General features: G+C 47.5%; 1 protein-coding gene across 2 annotated transcripts in view; it reads right to left on the bottom strand.

Moving 5' to 3' along the window:
* Positions 1–22,413, bottom strand: part of LOC147026831 (calmodulin-regulated spectrin-associated protein 2-like) — a 47,052-nt gene that overhangs the window by 24,616 nt on the left and 23 nt on the right. The window contains exons 1-4 of one of the 2 annotated variants that reach the window (XM_085882649.1): positions 22,005–22,413; positions 12,129–12,376; positions 7,882–8,043; positions 5,300–5,363 (exon numbers count right to left, since the gene is read on the bottom strand). The exon at positions 22,005–22,413 is cut by the window's right edge and continues 23 nt beyond it. In XM_085882649.1, the coding sequence (XP_085738775.1) occupies positions 5,300–5,363; positions 7,882–8,043; positions 12,129–12,376; positions 22,005–22,122 (592 nt within the window). In that variant the 5' untranslated portion in view covers positions 22,123–22,413. Of the gene's footprint in view, positions 1–5,299; positions 5,364–7,881; positions 8,044–12,128; positions 12,377–13,526; positions 13,544–22,004 lie in introns of those variants that run through there. The other variant, XM_085882650.1, reaches the window with a different exon arrangement.

Genomic DNA, 22,413 nt, shown 5'->3' with positions numbered 1-22,413 from the left:
GACAGTCATCTTGTCACCCTTGCCAGAAGGAATGGCTTTGCAACAGCATGATCTCACCAGAATCACCCTCAGAACAATCAACCAAGTCTGTCTCTGGTGTATAATTTCTTCAAAATTCCTTCCCTCTTCAAAAGGCACAATAGCCGACTCCGCTCGTGAGAAGGCAGAATGTTTCAATTCTGTGCTTGCTTTCAAATGTTGGCCCCAACCCCTTCGCCGTCGTACCCAACTGCTCATGGACTCTGTCTTTTGCTCTTGAGAAGGTTCTTTCAACCCTCGATTCTGACTCTGCTACTGGCCCAGATGGCATCAGCTCATGTGTCCTAAAAACCTGCTCTGCTGCTCTTGCACACTCTGTCTGCAATTTTCAACCTGTCATTTGCACTCAGTCATCTTCCATCTGCTTGGAAATCCAACATCATTGCACAACATAAAAAAGGTGCAAGAATTGATCCCCTTAACTACAGACCTATGATCTTACTTCCAATCTGCAAGGTCATGGACTCCATCATTGCAGTTGATATGAAAACCTTCCTTTTCTCCAACAAACTCATCTCAGATGACCAATTTGGTTTCAGACGAGGTCACTCCACCTTGATCATGCTGCTTCTACTCATTAAACAATGGATTGAGGCCCTCAATATCACATATGAGATCACAGCCATCTCTCTGGGCATATCTCATGCTTGTGATACAGTCTAGCATACTGCCTTACTCTCCAAACTCTGCCGATGGTATTCCAAGGCCAACTCCATTCATCACTTACTAACTTCGTCTACTCTCGTAGCCAACATGTGGCACTCATCAATGATCTGAATGGAAAATCCTCTTCATCTATTTGCCGATGACATCGCTCATCCTTCAGACAGGCAGGCTGCAATCTCTTCCCTCTCTTCAGACCTTGAAAAAAAATCACAAGCTGGTCAAACACTTGGAATCAGTCTTTCAATCCTGCAAATCTCACGCTCACTATCCCTCTCCAAAAGGACCGTATGGCATTCCTGGCAACCCCCCTATCTACTTTCTTAACAATCCTCTTGAAGAAGCTCAGTCATTCAAACTCTTGAGCCATGATCATTATTGGGCAAACCACATTTCAAAGTTGGCCTCCAAAGCCAGCCACCTCCAGGGAATCCCTCTGTCCCACAAAGTCTTCCTTGGCACAGCTGAACTCCTTTCCATCTCCAAGGCCTTCATCTGCAGCTTGATGGAGTACTGCTCTTCCCTGCCTCACATCTTACTCAGCTTAACAATGTGGAAACCATGCAAGGCCTTTAAGATGATTGGAATCTCACACAATGAAGCTGAGTCTATGGGCCGATGGTCTCTGTCTTCTACCCCTCCTTTCTGTTCTGGTCTTGGAAGCTGTGCTCTTACCATGCTCCTCCCCTCCACCTCAAGGTTTCTGCAGAGGTCACACAGTCCACCATCAACCCCCTTCTGGTGAAACGACTTCAATCTAGAATCACTGCTTCTCCGCTCATTTGTTCCAATCATTATTTTTTTTCATACATGTGGAACCAACTTGCACATCCTCTTCAATCTTATTCTTCCCTCCAAGTCTTCAAGACACCTGTTCACTACCATCTCAGATCTTCCCCAATCCAAAACCATGAATTTTTTTATACTCTCGTTAACCCCACCAAAATCCCTCCTCCTTCCAATTTTCCAGTTTTTTTTTTTTTGTATACCTTGGTCGAGGCTCGTATGAGAGCCAACACACAACTCACAGCAAGGAGGCATGAGACAAGAGGGGCGGGAGTGGAAGGGACAAAACAGTGGGGAACAGACACATTAGGTGAACTGTGGAAGGGAGAGGGATGGGGATGGGACGGGGAACATGGCGAAGAGAAGATGGACATTTCAGGGACTTTCAGGAAGGAAAGCAGGAGAAATGAAGGAAGTGGGCTTGGGTGGATTATCGGGGGTAGAAAAGATCGAGGATTTGGATGGGGGAAGATAAGAGGTGGTGGTGAACAGCTGTTTTGAAAGCCTGGAATGAAGAATGGGAAAGAATAGAGTGAGGAAGTTTATTCCAAAGGCGGGAAAAAAGAGGAATGAAAGAGTGAAGATGAGCAGTGATTCGTGATTTTGGTAGTTTTACCAGAAGGGGGTTGTTGGCGGACCTTGAGCGCCCTGTGGAAATGTGGTGGGGACAAATCGCAGAGAGAGCAGGGGGGCAAGGCTGGAGAGGAGTCGGTAGAAGACAGAAAGACCACCGACCAACCTGCGGTGATTGAGTGAGAGGCCCAAAGACTCAGCTTCATTGCGGGAGATGCCGATGATCTTAAATGCCCTGGTTTCGACAGCGTGAAGCCGAGAAAGGTGGGAGGCAGGAGCACCAGCCCAGAGGGGAGAGCAGTACTCAATCAGGCTACGGACAAAAGCTTTGTAAGTGGTCAGGAGCTCAAGAGGGCCGAGGAAGGACTTAGCACGACGGAGGATTCCCAGTCGGCGACTGGCTTTTGAGGCGAGGTTGGAAATGTGACTTTCCCAGGAAAGGTCATGGCAGATAGTGAGACCTAGAAGCTTGAAAGAAAAGACTTCTTCCAGAGGATTGTTGAGAAAGTGGATGGGGGGGTTTTGTAAACGGTCCTTTCGAAGAGACATAGTGAGAGTGTGAGATTTGTCTGGATTGAAAGACATGTTCCACGTGTTGGACCAGTTTGTGATTTTATCCAGATCTGCAGTGAGCGAAGAAGCTGCTGCTTGCCGGTCTGAGGGATGACAGATGGTACGGCAGAGGGTGGAGTCATCGGCAAAGAGAAATAGAGGATTTTCCAGAGAGTCCGAGAGATCATTGATGAAAACCAGAAAAAGAACAGGGCCCAGAATGCTACCTTGAGGAACTCCAGCCTGCACAGGAAGAGGGGATGAAAGAACTCCATTTAGGGCCACACGTTGACTGCGACAGGAGAGGAAGTCTGCGAGCCATGAGTGGAGATGGCCTTGAATACCATGGGAAGAGAGTTTGGTGAGTAGGGCAGGGTGCCAGACTGTGTCAAAAGCACGTGATATATCCAGGGATACGGCTCGGATTTCCTGTCTGGCATTGAGGACCTCCATCCATTGATGGGAGAGCAGAAGCAGCATATCCAGGGTAGAGTGACCTGGTCTGAAACCAAATTGATGATTGGAAATCAAGCCATTGGAGAAGAGGAAGGATTTCATGTCTGAAGCGATGATAGATTCCATCACCTTGCTGATGATTGGGAGAAGGCTGATTGGTCTGTAGTTACAGGGATCTGTTTTTGCACCTTTTTTATGCAGGGCAGTGATGTTAGCAGATTTCCAAGCAGATGGCAGATGACCTTGGGCAAATGAGAGGGTGAATAGAACAGAGAGAGGGTGAGCAAGAGCAGAAGAGCAGGCTTTGAGGACACGTGGGCTGATGCCGTCTGGACCGGTTGCAGAATCTGACTCGAGGTTTGAAAGCAAGCTCTCCACCTTGTCAGGAGACAGAAAAGGATACAGAGTCCAGGGACAGTTGGGTGCGACTGGGTAAAGTGGGTAGAGATAGTGATGGGTTTAGGACACAAGATTTAGCTGCAAACACCGAGTTTAGACATTCAGCTTTATCACGTGTGGAATCAGCAGTGCGGCCATTTGAGGTAAGGGAGGGGATGGAGGGGGAACATACACCAGAAACAGATTTGATTAAACGCCACCAGGATTTTGAGGAGGGAGAGAGGTTTGAGAGTTCAGACTTGAGATGAGAAAGATGTTGTTTTCTGGCTCTCCTGAGGGTAGATACACACTTGTTCTGAGCTTTGTGGAAAGAACTGAGATTGCCCTCAGTTGGGTTTGCTTTCCATGAGGCAAAGGCAAGTTGTTTCAGGACAACTGCCTCGCCACAAGCTTCAGTAAACCAAGGGCGGGAGGAAGGGTAAGACAACTGAACACGAGAGGGGATAAATCTGTGCATGAGGGAGAGCAAGTTTCTTTGAAAGAATTCCCAGGATGAGTTGATGTTTGAGAAAGTAGTGATAGGAGACCAGTCTGTAAGTTTGATGGCTGCTCGGAGACCCTGCCAGTCGGCTTGAGTGAAATGCCAGACTCGACGGCGGTGAGGTGGTTCTCTGATAACAGCCAGAGAGATGTCCTTCCTTGGAGTTTCCTTCTGTATCAATCTTGTTCACCCCATGCCTGCATGTTTTGAGCCCTGTTTTTGTCTGTTACATCCTGATCTGTTCAGTGAACCAGCTCTGCCACGAGCCTCGACTATTTATACAAAAAAAAACCCCAAAACATCAACAGCAGTATATGCAATGGACAGCACATCACAACTGGAGTGGTGAACAGTTGGTGCAAGGTTCTTTCCACCCACACATTATAGATTCCATCTTGACCTCAATAATGTACATGCTAGAGATCTGCTCACCAGCCTTCAGGCATGGACTGATGTTCAAATTGTCTGAACAAGTGATATTTTCATATTCTCATCATTCAGAAGGGGTGGGAGCTATGGCTGTCTCAAAAACAGAGTTGTGATCATTACACCAGTAGTCATCTCCTCTGGAAAATAAGCAAGATCCTAACTGGAACGATGATGCTTACCCACACAACATATGTCAAAGCTACACTTCAGGACCACAGCATCACCTGCATGGACTGGCCTTGCACAATCTCTCAACTCTAATCCAATTGAACATGCTGGGGATGTCCTTGGGAGGCATGTCTAGTCTCTCGATCGACGAAGTGGACCCAAATGAAGGCTGTATAGTCTTTGGTCAATGGCAAGACGTGTACAAGCTTGTAATCGGGTCAACCATGGTCACGCACGTCTTATGGTAACACTTCAAAAGCAATTTCTGCCATCGTAAACCTGCCTTTGATCGGCATTGCCAACTCGCATGCTCATTTCAGACTGCAATGTTGTTTTTGCATAAAAACTTAACCTTGGCTTCTGCAGACATGTTTGTTTACGGCAAGTACAGTAAGATGAATGTGCTGGTCTCTATTCAACCAAAGAAATAACAAAAGCATTGAAGCTATTGTTGCTCAATCTTTATGTGAAGAGTATATTATGCATGTGTCCAACGCTTACCAACATCCTTGCAATTAACATTCGAGTACAATGTCGACTTATGTGGTTACCCCCGCATGCGATTTACGGACAAGCCCCACTGAGAGAGCCTTAGATCTGTATATAAAGGAAAATGAAAGGAGTTAATTTTGATCTTATAAGCAGTTTAAAAGACAGGAACTGAAATTGCACTGCGTGTTAAAACTAGGGCCGAAAGAACAAGACAAAGCAAACAATCATTCTCCGTGCAGCTCCACATCATCGGCGGTTTACTTGCCTGTTGCACATCCACCAGGCTCTTGTCCTTTTCAGCGACCTCTTTCACTTTCTTAATCGCCTGCAAAACAGACAACCACAAGGGATACCCAAAGAAATCGAGTGCTCGAATCTCTTCAAAAAGTAATGACAATTAAGTGCCCAAGAAAGATGGCGATTCAAGGATACACGAGGAATGTTTACGCCAAACGTGGCAATTTCGCCCATGAGGCCTGTGCTATATAAACACCACGTTTATTCAGTCCAACAGTTTATAAAATTTAATTTACTGAGGAAGTTATGGGGTGGGGATTTATAACTCAGCTACCTACCATTTCTACCAATATCAATGTACTCCAACATCCCCAAAACTTCGAGGTGCAGATTTTATTAAAATTTAAACCTATATACATACCGTTTCCAAACTCACACGTCTATTGTTCCCCAATTATTCTCTAGATCAGGGGTCGGGAACGTGTGGCTCGCGAGCCAGGTGAGGCTCTTTTGATGATTGCATCTGGCTCGCAGATAAAATTGGAGTTTGAATAACTTTTTTTTTTTCATCATTTTGAAAAACAGACAATTTAAAGATGCATGCACAGCAAGTGAGCCCACTCAAAACTTTGATCTCCACCAGTTAGCTGGCTTCACATCCAGTCTCCTACAGTCATTCAAAGCACGCTTTGGAGAATTTTGTGAGCACACTCGTCTTTTTAAGTTCATCACCCATCCAAACGAGTGTTCACTGAACACAGCCGACCTGAGTTACATTCCTGGTGTCTCCGTCAGATATTTTGAAGCAGAAGTGGCTGACCTGAAGGCCTCAGACATGTGGGTGAATAAGTTCAAGTCACTGAATGAAGATTTGGAAAGAATCGCACGACAGAAAGCAGAGTTGGCGAGCAAGCACATGTGGACAGAAATGAAAAAACTTCAACCCTAAGACGAGCTGATTATCAAAACTTGGAACGCGCTTCCTGTCACATACCACACACTGCAGCGTGTGAGTATTGCTGTCTTGACCTTGTTTGGATCTACGTATGCATGTGAGCAGTCATTCTCACATCTTAAAAACATCAAGTCCAACCTACGATCACGTCTAACGGATGAAAGCCTCAACGCTTGCATGAAGCTTAACCTCACCAAGTACAAACCAGACTACAAAGCCATCAGCAAATCCATGCAGCACCAGAAGTCCCATTAATGGTGAGTATTATAACAACATTATTTAAAATAATAAATTCAGAGGCTTATTATACTCACATTTCGTTGAATTCAGTCTTAAAATATATTATATGGCTCTCACTGAAATAGATTTCCAAATATTTTGTTTAATGGCTCTCTGAGTCAAAAACGTTCCCGACCCCTGCTCTAGATCCTCTCTTTAACAAAAATGGTGTTACATTTGCTTCTCGCTAATCCTCTGGTACCTGTCCTGACCCCAATGAGTTGTTCCAAGATATCGATTAACATATCACTTATCTGCTCCACCACCTCCACCATATTGGGATTGTTACTTAAAAGGAGGTCTAACACTGCACTCCCTCTCGTGGGTTTATCTACAAACTGGGTTAAAATGCAATCCTGGACCAAAACTAGGAAATCCTCATCTACTCTGCCCTTTCCCTGTTCCTGGACCCAATCTATCCCTGGCAAGTTAAAATCCCACATAATCAATACTCTTCCCTTACCACGTGCCCTTCTGAACTCCATGTTCTCCTCCTTTCTCCTCTTCCTTCACACCCGGAGCCCGAAAGAGCATCCGGCCACTATCTTACTCTTTTTACAATCTCTAATCTCTACCCATACAGACTCCTCAACATTAATTCCCTCCTTCATGTCACCCCTTTCTCGAGACACAATACTGTCCTTTCCCAAATTATGACACCTCTTCCATTTTTCTCTTTCCTAGCACATCGATACATCTTGTAACCTTCTAATCCTAGCCTCAAATTTCTCTCATTAAACCAAGTCTCACTTTCTGCAACTCCATCATACTCCATACTATGTACTTTAACTTCAAGCTCTTCCAATTTCTTTTAAAACACACCTGGTGTTGGTAAGGAATATTTTTAACTTTTCCCTTGAATGTAATTTTTTTTTGACAAGTCACCTTACCAATCAGATCATCAATAACAGTTCCTTCATTTATAGCTTCTCCATCATCCTCGAGCTTAAAAAAAAAGTCTCTCAAAGTTGGTACGGTAAGTGGAAGATAGATCGAACAATCAAATGAGCTTTACAGATCCAGTTAAAACTACCCACAATTCCAATGTCCTGACAGGCTCAGCGAATTTAATGTGCAAGTCTAATCAGCAGTTGAGCCTCAAATTCACAAAGTGCAGACGTTGCTGCAGGTGTTACTCGTAATAGTCGAGCAATTTTCTTTTTTGTAAAATTCTAATTATGGAGGGAAATAATGTCAAAATTCAAAGCTTTGAAATGGAGTTCATTGCAGTTGCTTTATAGCAGCACTAATAACATTAACTTTGGTGAATGAGGTTACTAGCTCCAATAACCAGAGAGATTGCTTGTAATGACAGCGAGCACAATCGATCTTGGCTTTAAAAGCAGTTTAAGTGCTGCATCCTTTTGGACACCTTGTTGATCCAGAGCAACATGGCCCCCTCGAGGTCGTAAGGAAGGTCACGACCAGGAGTAAGGGGAGATATACGACGAGTAGCTGCCACCGCCTGCTCCACACTCATCCGCTCAACGGAGCATGCAAGCATGAGAGAATCAAGCATGGCCATGTGAGAGTCCTACAAACAAGTTTGGGGAGGAGTGGGGGAGAGGGGGGGGGTAAGAGTTATCCCTCATGTGAGAATTACTTCAGTAACTCACGTATTTACATATGAACCACTGGATGACAGAATCGGAAGAAAAAAAAATTGGAATCATGATGGTGACTGCATCCACCTCCTTGATGATCAACAATCAAATGTCTGAGGAAAGGGTTGCCCGAGAATGGGAAAATTGATAAACAGCTTCCTGCTCTATAAACAATAAACTAGAGGAAACCAAACTCCATCAGGCATGTCTCATCACATTTCACTTTTGATGAGTGGAGACAATTCAAAGTTTCCTTTTTTCTCATCCCAATGCAGTACAAACTATTTACATATCAACATCCCTCAGATCATGTGAACTGATTTTAAACTCTCATTAAAATGTTTTTTTAGTCAGTGTTCCAAATATTCTCTCATTTACGACACCATATCTTATCTTGCTCGTACAGTATGTGTGGTGGAAAACCCAAACCGGTGATAAAATGTAACATCACAAGTAGAGAAACTTAAAAACATCAAAGTGCAGCATGGATAAAGGTGAAAGCAGTTCAAGGTGAATGGTAAGGGGAGATGAACAAAACAATATATGGGGGGAGAGAGACTAAGAGATAGGGGGAGGGGGAAGAATTGGGTGGGGATGGGGGAGGGGACGGAGAGATGAGGAGATGGGGTGGGGGTGGGGGGGCGGAGAGATGAGGAGATGGGGTGGGGGACGGAGAGATGAGGAGATGGGGTGGGGGACGGAGAGATGAGGAGATGGGGTGGGGGACGGAGAGATGAGGAGATGGGGTGGGGGACGGAGAGATGAGGAGATGGGGTGGGGGACGGAGAGATGAGGAGATGGGGTGGGGGACGGAGAGATGAGGAGATGGGGTGGGGGACGGAGAGATGAGGAGATGGGGTGGGGGACGGAGAGATGAGGAGATGGGGTGGGGGACGGAGAGATGAGGAGATGGGGTGGGGGACGGAGAGATGAGGAGATGGGGTGGGGGACGGAGAGATGAGGAGATGGGGTGGGGGACGGAGAGATGAGGAGATGGGGTGGGGGACGGAGAGATGAGGAGATGGGGTGGGGGACGGAGAGATGAGGAGATGGGGTGGGGGACGGAGAGATGAGGAGATGGGGTGGGGGACGGGGAGATGAGGAGATGGGGTGGGGGACGGAGAGATGAGGAGATGGGGTGGGGGACGGAGAGATGAGGAGATGGGGTGGGGGACGGAGAGATGAGGAGATGGGGTGGGGGACGGAGAGATGAGGAGATGGGGTGGGGGACGGAGAGATGAGGAGATGGGGTGGGGGACGGAGAGATGAGGAGATGGGGTGGGGGACGGAGAGATGAGGAGATGGGGTGGGGGACGGAGAGATGAGGAGATGGGGTGGGGGACGGAGAGATGAGGAGATGGGGTGGGGGACGGAGAGATGAGGAGATGGGGTGGGGGACGGAGAGATGAGGAGATGGGGTGGGGGAGACGGAGAGATTAGGAGATGGGGTGGGGGAGACGGAGAGATTAGGAGATGGGGTGGGGGAGACGGAGAGATGAGGAGATGGGGTGGGGGAGACGGAGAGATGAGGAGATGGGGTGGGGGAGACGGAGAGATGAGGAGATGGGGTGGGGGAGACGGAGAGATGAGGAGATGGGGTGGGGGGACGGAGAGATGAGGGGATGGGGTGGGGGGACTGAGAGATGAGATGGGGTGGGGGGAGGAGAGACGAGGAGATGGGGTGGAGGGAGGGACAGAGAGATTAGGAGATGGGGTGGGTGGATGGAGAGGTGAGGAGATGGGGTGGGGGGGACGGAGAGGTGAGGAGATGGGGGGACGGAGAGATGAGGAGATGGGGGACGGAGAGATGAGGAGATGGGGTGGGGGGACGGAGAGATGAGGAGATGGGGGACGGAGAGATGAGGAGATGGGGGACGGAGAGATGAGGAGATGGGGTGGTGGGGACGGAGAGATGAGGAGATTGGGTGGGGGGACGGAGAGTTGAGGAGATGTGGTGGGGGTGGAGAGATAGGAGATGGGGTGGGGAGGGACGGAGAGATGAGGAGATGGGGTGGGGGGAGGGACGGAGAGATGAGATGGGGTGGGGGTGGACAGAGAGAGAGCTGAGGAGATAGGGTGGGGGGTGAGATGGTGCGGAGGGTGGGGAAGACAGAGATGGGGGGAGAGAGACGGAGAGACCAGGGGGGAGAGAGACGGAGAGATGGGGCGGGGGGTGAGGGAGAGAGACGGAGAGATGGGGTGGGGGGTGACTGAGATGGAGTTAGGGGGGCGGAGGGAAATGGAGAGCAAAAGATCTCATCTCTCTCGTTTTGAAGATAAATCAAATATTGATTCGTATCTGCTGCAAACCTCAAATTCTTCTGATTTTGAAACGATTTTTACTTTGCAGAGCAATTCAACAGGTGACTTCGAGAACAGACACAGACAGGTCTTGGCCCTCGAGTAAAAAGAAACCCTTTCATAGATTTTTATCCACACCATCCATCTCTGCTTTCCCTAATCTATGGAAACTTCTCTTCAAAAAAATTTCACTTCTACCCCAAAGCATCCAGAGACGACCTCAGCGTGACTACCCCAGAGCCACAATTTGCAAATCTTATGTTCACCAAAAACAGAGTTTTGTCATAAGTTTAATTACTTCCTTCAAACTTTACTAGTGTTGTCCTTTTACAAAAAACGATTACCCTCTTACATACAAAGCAAAATTAATTTCATTTCATTCAAGCGAGGATGATATAAACAGGGTGTAGAATTATTGAGAAACAGCAAACATGCTGCAGAGTGCACCGAGGAAATAGACAAAGGTGTTGTAACTCGACACGATGCAAGCACCTGTTAAAACACACGACATGTTCAGCTCGACTCTAAACATTTAATCTCCTGCAAGGTTCGAATATCCGAAAAATGGAACCGACTGCGGAGTTTATGGCCCAACAGATTTTCTGGCCCGACAAATATTTTTATTGACCTGCTTGAACACGAACTCAGGGATTAAAGACTCTTCGTTCCCCTCGAAACGTATCAGACACAGATGTTAAAGAGCAAAACCTCCATCTACAAACTCCCTTAATTACTGTATGTTGCAACATTTTTGTTGCATACATACAAACCCTTTGTGGTGGATTCAAATAACATGTTGTTCAGGCTTGCACACAATGACAAATAAAATACAAAGATTTTCAGAGAATATGAAGAGCAATGCATGTCAAAGCAACCGGTTTTTTTTTATCATCTCGTACAAACAGTGACTACGGAGAAATAAAAGCAGAAATTCATGCACAAGGACACGGAAGACGATAGATAAACAAACAGTACGTCAGGGGTTTGAAGCTGGAATTCCAACATCACGAGGTCAGCACTCAGATGTAACATGAAGCATGTGCCCACATTGTAAGGTCAAACATTGACATCGACGAGATTACTCAACGATCCATACGTATGTTGGGTTCATAATGGTAAACGCAATCATTCACCCTGTTCACAGATGCAAACCCCCTCGACATGCACGTAATACAAATGTGAGTGTATTGGAGCATCCTACAAACCCTGACGAGGATATTTTAACCCTTAATATACAGCCATCAAAAACCAGTTCAGAGGAAACCAGTGATAATAATAATAACTAAATGTTTGCAGCCATTAAACCCAATCCCTCACAGTTGATGTCCATTTCATTATTGAGACCAATAACCAAAGCATACACATAGCTTGTTTGTTGAGCGCTGTTATACAGCAGAGTGGAGTCGAGTGAACAAAGCACCGTCCTCAATTATTAACGCAGGTACCAGGAATGCCATACCTGTGTATTGTGCAGTTTTGCCGATTGTGTTTGTCCCACTAGAGACCACACGAGAGAGAGTCACACTCGAGACCAAGTAGCAGCTGGCTTTTACTAACACTTAACGGCAGCCAACGGACAAGCTTAGCAAAGCTGTTGAAAAGATTTGACTAAACACCAAGTGACACGAGTGAGGTCCAGTCAGTCATGGATGGTATAGATCGAGACCATGATTATCGGTTCAAAACGCGTCATGACGTTAGGTTGCAATCTCACTGTGTGCAGAGGTAGTTCCAGCAAGTCGTTCTCGGTCACCGGCGTGTCTTCAGTGTCCACGACGTAGAGTCCCCGACGTGCCAACGCCTGGATCACAGCCCAATGACCCCCCACAGCCGGGAGTCCCGAAGGATGCAACCACCGGCACAGGACCCGGTTGTAGAGTTCCCCAGATGCGAGAGTCTCAGCCAGCTCTGGGTGCAATTCGCTTCCGCTGCCCTCGGCTATGAACGGCTCCAAAAGGATATCTGTAACAAAGCATTACGAGTATAATTATAGCAAAAAATTACTCTCTCGTTGAGAAAGAAAAACAAAAGTACCTTTTAAAAGCCTCTCCATCACCGTCAGGTATCATCATATTTGCACAACTATGAAACTAGATGGTTATCAGAACATTTGAGATTGCTAAACCTACAGGTAATTACATTATAGAAGCACCATTTGTTTCCACATTCATCGGTATATTCCGAATTACGTTGGAGTAAGCACATCAGCGGAGCCATATTGTTGCCATTGCACACAATGACAATTGCACATGACAGACGAATGCAACCGAGTGAAACCGGAGATGCGAGCACCCCACTTCAACACAAATGAGTTTTCTTTTTCTGTTAAAATAAAAAGGGCTGGGTGGATAGTACACAACAAGAATTGCGTGTGCGTTTGGGATCAAATCCAAGAGGTTATTGTTTTGTAAGAGCCAAGCGACACGCGGAGGTTATTGCCAATCCCATCCAAGGACACATCTTCAAAATCATATCGTGATCATTTAGAAAGTTCAATAAACTCAGTTTCAAAATTTTTAGAGAGAATAAACAAACAAATAAATAAATATAAGTAAATCCAATGATGGACAACATCGTTTATTGAAAAAAAAAATTAAAAAAACACCTTAAGTTGGTATCGTTGAAACTATGTCTATCGAAGAGCACAGACCGGATAAGAATGTGGTGGTGGCATTCCAATGATGTAGAGAAAGGTTGAAATGCAACTGCAAACCAAAACCAACCATTATCATATTCTGGCACCCTGACAACAACGTGGATAAATGTTTCTAACCACACGTCAACTTCTCAACTTTTGGAGGTTAAACCACATCGCACAGGTCACTTTCGTCGTCGAGGCAGAGTCAGGCTCAAGATCTGCCGAGATGAGCAAAAACAAAAATGACGGCGTCGTCTACATGCGAGATCGGACGAACAGGTGGTCCAAGCAAGTAAGAAACACCACATGCAGGATTCAGGAAGCAAGCATTCTGTTCGGTATAAGGTACACGCATGCTCATACAATTACAAGCTTGCTCCACTGGCTTGCGACATACCAGCTACATGTTAATTGGCAGCATCATGCCAGCAAACAAGAGTGAATGCAAAACCTTCCACACCCATCCCAACAGACCTCAAACATAAATGAAGACTCCTTCACCATCAGGAAATGCAGACTCAACGTAGCGTGTCACAGCCTGCTCAAGTAAACACTGCCATCTCGATGTTTATCTTCATCAACGTGCAAGACCATCAGACGTTCATGTAGCTACAAACCCTTACGAATGCACATCCTTTCCCAAACTACCGTATTAGCAACAAAGATTTACTCAGTATGTATACCCCTCGGTAAGCAGATGTCAAAACCAGTGGTTAATCACCGGTGGTGCCGCAGCATCCCAGAGCTGCCACACAGACATGCACAACAACCCGTAGAACCTCGGCTGCACGTTAAACCAGCCCACACAGATTGCAATTGGTAACACACCACCTTTACAAAAAAAAAAACTAGGCCAAAGTAGCAGTCGATACAGCTATAAATAAGGTACACGGTGTTCAATTCCTTATCCACGATTGTCTTGGCACCAGTTTTCCATATCAATGCGACATGCTCTACTTGTGCAAAAAAATTGGATCTTCACGCTGGGAAATTAAAATTTCAAAAATTAGGGTTTAGTGTCCATGACAAAAAAATTGTTTTTTAACCTTCATATCCTTTTTTTTGATGAGAAGATGGATGAGAAGATGAAATGAATTGATTTTTAAAACTATTAGAAAAAAACAAACATTTCCAAACAATTTGAAATGGTGTCGTTAAATTCATTTGCCAATAATGACATTTACAGCTGGGACTCAAGATGAAGAGTAAAAACAGATGCTAGACATGACTTCAGAAACAGAGTAACCAACGGTATTGAAAAAACGGTTTACCGATGGGACGGGACGAGTGAGAGTGGGAAGATGTCTGCCTGGGAGGATGCAAGTCATGGTGTAACCTCGTGTTAAAAACTCTACCTTTCACAAACAGCAAACATGATTGGGACCGTTGGTATTCAAAATTTACATCAATTATTTCGAAAGTGGCGTTAACAGTTGGCTTTCTAAATTTGCAAATGGAACAAAGGTTGCAGGTAAGGGAGAGTGGGGGTGATCAGATTTAGGGAAGTCTCAAAAGTTTAACAGATTGGGCAAAACGTTGGCAGAGGCAGTTTAACACCAAGAAATGTAAAGTGCTCGAGATGGGTAAAAATAATGAAAATTGGGATGACGTGATGCGAGAGACAATGTTGGTGCGTGTCATACAGGAGAAGGACCTCGGGGTGTGCAGAGCACAGTTGCAAGCAGCCATTGGTAAAGCAAAAAAAATAAAAATAAAAATCAAAAGAGGTCGTGTTAACACCGTTTAGGAATTTAGTGACATCATCTAGAATATTATGTACTTTTGGTCACCACTGAGGAAGGACACAGCTTCAACGTCAAACGACCACATCAATTTCAGAGATAGTTAGACCAAGCTTTGATAGGCTTAAGGAGACAGGAATTTAAACATGAGAAGAGGCCATCAAGAGGGGATATGATAAGATAAAATAAATGGAGAAGAGTTTCTAAACAAAATGGACAGGACATGAAAAGAGCCCACAGCCCAAGAATAAAGAAGAGTTTGGATGGTTGTAAGGCAGGGGTCTTTCACTCGGAGGAGTTAGGATGTGCAATGATCTCCCTGGAAAGGTAGAGGCAGCAGAAACAGTAAATAGGTTGAAACTAGAATTAGAAATGAACCACAAACATTAAGGATAGAGGGATAGATGAAGGTTGGCAGGACTGGCTGAGGAAGAGGAAGCAAAGAGTGTGAGTGGGAGGATGTTTGGTTAGGAGGGAGCAAGTAATTGGGAACATATTACTGTCATTGTTCACAACTTTGGGATGGATGGACATTGTGAACATGTGTAGATCATCCCACAACTCTCCCTCCCCCCAATGAAATAAAGTGGAAAAACTGATGATTTGAATTAATGTTGATCAGTTGTAACCATGATTTAGTCCATGGGCCCAGGCCAGAAATTCCACTTGTCGGTACCATCTAAGGAAACCAATCCTTGTTATGATTTTTGAATTGGTGTATATATAAAGATCATATTTTGATGTGATAACCATTGCAGACTGGTAGCTTATTGGTAGTCATCATCTCTGGAATGTACCCACCCTCCACATAATGAAAGTGAAAAGGCAAACAAATCTGGATATCCTGAGCTGTTATTGAATGATATTACCTTCATGGGATGTGTCAATAGTCCATTGTGTGATTTTTCCCCCAAAACGTCAATATCTCAGAATGGTAAAATGGTAAAAATGCAAAATACATACACTAAGCTGCTCTTCTGGAACGGTTATCACATATTGAAACTAGAACGGGCACTCGGTAGAGCGCATACCTTCGCCGCCGCTACTTTTTTTCCGGGCACATTTGAAAAACATCATTTAAAAACGTCCATGACGTCACAACCATCAGTCCGATGGACGTCAAATTTGGTGTTAGACGTCATTGAGGGCAGTCCAACAAAATGGAACGATAAACACTGAAAAAAATCGAAAATTTAAAAATGGCGTCATCTTGTGACGTCATTTTGACGCACTTTCAATGACGTCACTACCAATCGCGGACTACCATCCTGAAAGCTCTTATTTCACGGAACATTTTAATGCTGGTTTCATGTCAATAGCTCTATTAGATCTGAAGTTATGTCTACAAGTATATTTTGACCTTGACCATAGAGTTAATTTGCAAAACCTGTTCATAAATAAGCAGATATTTTGGTACTGATCATAATGCCTGGATTTGGGACAATTTCCTTTACAAATTACATAGATATTTAAATATAAAATATCAGGACATTTTAGCCACAAATGAAAAACGTTATGTTCAAACGTCAATGACGTCATAACGGTCAGTCCGAACAACGTCAAATTTGGTGTGTGACGTCCTTAAGGTAAGTCCTACAAAACGGTATGATCAAAACTGATGGTCGAAAATTGAAACTTTACGTCATCTTGTGACGTCATTTTGACGCACTTCTGATGACGTCACGTCAAATCTGACACCACGTACCCGAAAGGTATTTCGTCATGGAACAATATGGCGTTGGTTGCATGTCGATAGCTGTCTTATGAAGGAAGTTATGCTCAAAAGTTTATTTTTGACCTTTTCATGACCTTGACCTTTGACCCGATCGCTCCCAAAATCTAATCAAATCGTCCTTGGATAATCACGAATCATCCCAGCAATTTTCATGCAATTCGGTTTAATACTTTGAGTTATGCGAATAACAAACAAACACACATATTCACAAATAAATAAATACACAGCGACCAAAACATAACCTTTCGCAGAATGCGAAGGTAATAATCATATAGTCCCGACCAATAACTTCGTAGCCCTAAAGTTTGGTTTCCCAGATGGTACCGATATATGCCTGGGCCCATGGACTAATTGCTGATGAGCCTCCTCTTGTGTTAAAGTTCCTTGCAATTCCAAATTCTTCACTCCACATCCCAAAAATGCACAAAAACCACTTGCCTTATCCTGAAAAGATCCCATTAGGCTGTAATGCAAGACACTGAATATTTAATTCATTTCATAGACTTGGGGCACTGTGTTGGCTCAGCAAACACAAATAATACCTCTTAACACTTCACACCCATTATATTGCCATTGGTAAAACCTTACATTTTGTCCAGCTGCCAATCGCAGCCAACAAAAGGCAGTCCCCCAACCCACAGGAGAGAGACCCCACCAATCGCAGGCCCGAGGAGAGAGAGAGAGACCCCACCAATCGCAGCCCCGAGGGAAGAGAGAGAGACAGAGAGAGAGAGACAGAGACACATAGACACAGAGACACAGAGACAGACACCCCACTAATCGCAACCCAGAGGAGAGAGACCCCACTAATCGCAACCCAGAGGAGAGAGAACCCACTAATCGCAACCCAGAGGAGAGAGAACCCACTAATCGCAACCCAGAGGAGAGAGACCCCACTAATCGCAACCCAGAGGAGAGAGACCCCACTAATCGCAACCCAGAGGAGAGAGACCCCACTAATCGCAACCCAGAGGAGAGAGACCCCACTAATCGCAACCCAGAGGAGAGAGACCCCACTAATCGCAACCCAGAGGAGAGAGACCCCACTAATCGCAACCCAGAGGAGAGAGACCCCACTAATCGCAACCCAGAGGAGAGAGACCCCACTAATCGCAACCCAGAGGAGAGAGACCCCACTAATCGCAACCCAGAGGAGAGAGACCCCACTAATCGCAACCCAGAGGAGAGAGACCCCACTAATCGCAACCCAGAGGAGAGAGACCCCACTAATCGCAACCCAGAGGAGAGAGACCCCACTAATCGCAACCCAGAGGAGAGAGACCCCACTAATCGCAACCCAGAGGAGAGAGACCCCACTAATCGCAACCCAGAGGAGAGAGACCCCACTAATCGCAACCCAGAGGAGAGAGACCCCACTAATCGCAACCCAGAGGAGAGAGACCCCACTAATCGCAACCCAGAGGAGAGAGACCCCACTAATCGCAACCCAGAGGAGAGAGACCCCACTAATCGCAACCCAGAGGAGAGAGACCCCACTAATCGCAACCCAGAGGAGAGAGACCCCACTAATCGCAACCCAGAGGAGAGAGACCCCACTAATCGCAACCCAGAGGAGAGAGACCCCACTAATCGCAACCCAGAGGAGAGAGACCCCACTAATCGCAACCCAGAGGAGAGAGACCCCACTAATCGCAACCCAGAGGAGAGAGACCCCACTAATCGCAACCCAGAGGAGAGAGACCCCACTAATCGCAACCCAGAGGAGAGAGACCCCACTAATCGCAACCCAGAGGAGAGAGACCCCACTAATCGCAACCCAGAGGAGAGAGACCCCACTAATCGCAACCCAGAGGAGAGAGACCCCACTAATCGCAACCCAGAGGAGAGAGACCCCACTAATCGCAACCCAGAGGAGAGAGACCCCACTAATCGCAACCCAGAGGAGAGAGACCCCACTAATCGCAACCCAGAGGAGAGAGACCCCACTAATCGCAACCCAGAGGAGAGAGACCCCACTAATCGCAACCCAGAGGAGAGAGACCCCACTAATCGCAACCCAGAGGAGAGAGACCCCACTAATCGCAACCCAGAGGAGAGAGACCCCACTAATCGCAACCCAGAGGAGAGAGACCCCACTAATCGCAACCCAGAGGAGAGAGACCCCACTAATCGCAACCCAGAGGAGAGAGACCCCACTAATCGCAACCCAGAGGAGAGAGACCCCACTAATCGCAACCCAGAGGAGAGAGACCCCACTAATCGCAACCCAGAGGAGAGAGACCCCACTAATCGCAACCCAGAGGAGAGAGACCCCACTAATCGCAACCCAGAGGAGAGAGACCCCACTAATCGCAACCCAGAGGAGAGAGACCCCACTAATCGCAACCCAGAGGAGAGAGACCCCACTAATCGCAACCCAGAGGAGAGAGACCCCACTAATCGCAACCCAGAGGAGAGAGACCCCACTAATCGCAACCCAGAGGAGAGAGACCCCACTAATCGCAACCCAGAGGAGAGAGACCCCACTAATCGCAACCCAGAGGAGAGAGACCCCACTAATCGCAACCCAGAGGAGAGAGACCCCACTAATCGCAACCCAGAGGAGAGAGACCCCACTAATCGCAACCCAGAGGAGAGAGACCCCACTAATCGCAACCCAGAGGAGAGAGACCCCACTAATCGCAACCCAGAGGAGAGAGACCCCACTAATCGCAACCCAGAGGAGAGAGACCCCACTAATCGCAACCCAGAGGAGAGAGACCCCACTAATCGCAACCCAGAGGAGAGAGACCCCACTAATCGCAACCCAGAGGAGAGAGACCCCACTAATCGCAACCCAGAGGAGAGAGACCCCACTAATCGCAACCCAGAGGAGAGAGACCCCACTAATCGCAACCCAGAGGAGAGAGACCCCACTAATCGCAACCCAGAGGAGAGAGACCCCACTAATCGCAACCCAGAGGAGAGAGACCCCACTAATCGCAACCCAGAGGAGAGAGACCCCACTAATCGCAACCCAGAGGAGAGAGACCCCACTAATCGCAACCCAGAGGAGAGAGACCCCACTAATCGCAACCCAGAGGAGAGAGACCCCACTAATCGCAACCCAGAGGAGAGAGACCCCACTAATCGCAACCCAGAGGAGAGAGACCCCACTAATCGCAACCCAGAGGAGAGAGACCCCACTAATCGCAACCCAGAGGAGAGAGACCCCACTAATCGCAACCCAGAGGAGAGAGACCCCACTAATCGCAACCCAGAGGAGAGAGACCCCACTAATCGCAACCCAGAGGAGAGAGACCCCACTAATCGCAACCCAGAGGAGAGAGACCCCACTAATCGCAACCCAGAGGAGAGAGACCCCACTAATCGCAACCCAGAGGAGAGAGACCCCACTAATCGCAACCCAGAGGAGAGAGACCCCACTAATCGCAACCCAGAGGAGAGAGACCCCACTAATCGCAACCCAGAGGAGAGAGACCCCACTAATCGCAACCCAGAGGAGAGAGACCCCACTAATCGCAACCCAGAGGAGAGAGACCCCACTAATCGCAACCCAGAGGAGAGAGACCCCACTAATCGCAACCCAGAGGAGAGAGACCCCACTAATCGCAACCCAGAGGAGAGAGACCCCACTAATCGCAACCCAGAGGAGAGAGACCCCACTGATCGCAACCCAGAGGAGATAGACCCCACTGATCGCAACCCAGAGGAGAGAGACCCCACTGATCGCAACCCAGAGGAGAGAGACCCCACTGATCGCAACCCAGAGGAGAGAGACCCCACTGATCGCAACCCAGAGGAGAGAGACCCCACTGATCGCAACCCAGAGGAGAGAGACCCCACTGATCGCAACCCAGAGGAGAGAGACCCCACTAATCGCAACCCAGAGGAGAGAGACCCCACTAATCGCAACCCAGAGGAGAGAGACCCCACTAATCGCAACCCAGAGGAGAGAGACCCCACTCATCGCAACCCAGAGGAGAGAGACCCCACTAATCGCAACCCAGAGGAGAGAGACCCCACCAATCGCAACCCAGAGGAGAGAGACCCCACCAATCGCAACCCAGAGGAGAGAGACCCCACCAATCGCAACCCAGAGGAGAGAGACCCCACCAATCGCAACCCAGAGGAGAGAGACCCCACCAATCGCAACCCAGAGGAGAGAGACCCCACCAATCGCAACCCAGAGGAGAGAGACCCCACCAATCGCAACCCAGAGGAGAGAGACCCCACCAATCGCAACCCAGAGGAGAGAGACCCCACCAATCGCAACCCAGAGGAGAGAGACCCCACCAATCGCAACCCAGAGGAGAGAGACCCCACCAATCGCAACCCAGAGGAGAGAGACCCCACCAATCGCAACCCAGAGGAGAGAGACCCCACTAATCGCAACCCAGAGGAGAGAGACCCCACTAATCGCAACCCAGAGGAGAGAGACCCCACTAATCGCAACCCAGAGGAGAGAGACCCCACTCATCGCAACCCAGAGGAGAGAGACCCCACTAATCGCAACCCAGAGGAGAGAGACCCCACTAATCGCAACCCAGAGGAGAGAGACCCCACTAATCGCAACCCAGAGGAGAGAGACCCCACTAATCGCAACCCAGAGGAGAGAGACCCCACTAATCGCAACCCAGAGGAGAGAGACCCCACTAATCGCAACCCAGAGGAGAGAGACCCCACTAATCGCAACCCAGAGGAGAGAGACCCCACTAATCGCAACCCAGAGGAGAGAGACCCCACTAATCGCAACCCAGAGGAGAGAGACCCCACTAATCGCAACCCAGAGGAGAGAGACCCCACTAATCGCAACCCAGAGGAGAGAGACCCCACTAATCGCAACCCAGAGGAGAGAGACCCCACTAATCGCAACCCAGAGGAGAGAGACCCCACTAATCGCAACCCAGAGGAGAGAGACCCCACTAATCGCAACCCAGAGGAGAGAGACCCCACTAATCGCAACCCAGAGGAGAGAGACCCCACTAATCGCAACCCAGAGGAGAGAGACCCCACTAATCGCAACCCAGAGGAGAGAGACCCCACTAATCGCAACCCAGAGGAGAGAGACCCCACTAATCGCAACCCAGAGGAGAGAGACCCCACTAATCGCAACCCAGAGGAGAGAGACCCCACTAATCGCAACCCAGAGGAGAGAGACCCCACTAATCGCAACCCAGAGGAGAGAGACCCCACTAATCGCAACCCAGAGGAGAGAGACCCCACTAATCGCAACCCAGAGGAGAGAGACCCCACTAATCGCAACCCAGAGGAGAGAGACCCCACTAATCGCAACCCAGAGGAGAGAGACCCCACTAATCGCAACCCAGAGGAGAGAGACCCCACTAATCGCAACCCAGAGGAGAGAGACCCCACTAATCGCAACCCAGAGGAGAGAGACCCCACTAATCGCAACCCAGAGGAGAGAGACCCCACCAACAGTTGGTATTCTCAGGCTAACAGGAGGCAGCCCATCACCAATCCCAGAACCAGCCCCCAGGTATCCCAGCTCACCTGGCCCATCGAGTTTTTTACACAGCCAGGTCAGACTGGCCGCAAGCTTGGCTCGTGCCGGTTCGTATCCAATCGCAGATCCCCTGCCGTCCCCATCTTCTCGCATTCCTTTTTCCATCCTTTCCTCGCACTCAGCAAGTCAAACCTCAATCATTACGCACAACGTTCGGAGATCCTTTACTCGGCTCCATTTCAATACATCCTGAGAGGAAACCATCAATTCCTGCTCAAATCTTCCCTTTTTTTTTTTTGTTACCTCAGCCAGGTCAGAAATTACTCCGTGACGTTCACCAACAACATCCATCCATCAGGAAACGTCATCGTTTTATTAACTCGACATCGGGATAATAAAATAAATCAACATGTTGAAATAAACAAAAACGAGGAAAATAGATTTGCGACAGATTAT

This window comes from Eptatretus burgeri, chromosome 5, assembly GCF_056783735.1.
Source record: "Eptatretus burgeri isolate ZD-2024b chromosome 5, Ebu_testis_v1, whole genome shotgun sequence".
NCBI lineage: Eukaryota > Metazoa > Chordata > Myxini > Myxiniformes > Myxinidae > Eptatretus > Eptatretus burgeri.
The sequence above is the reverse complement of the archived record's forward strand: the minus strand, read 5'-3'. Positions and strand labels throughout refer to the sequence as shown.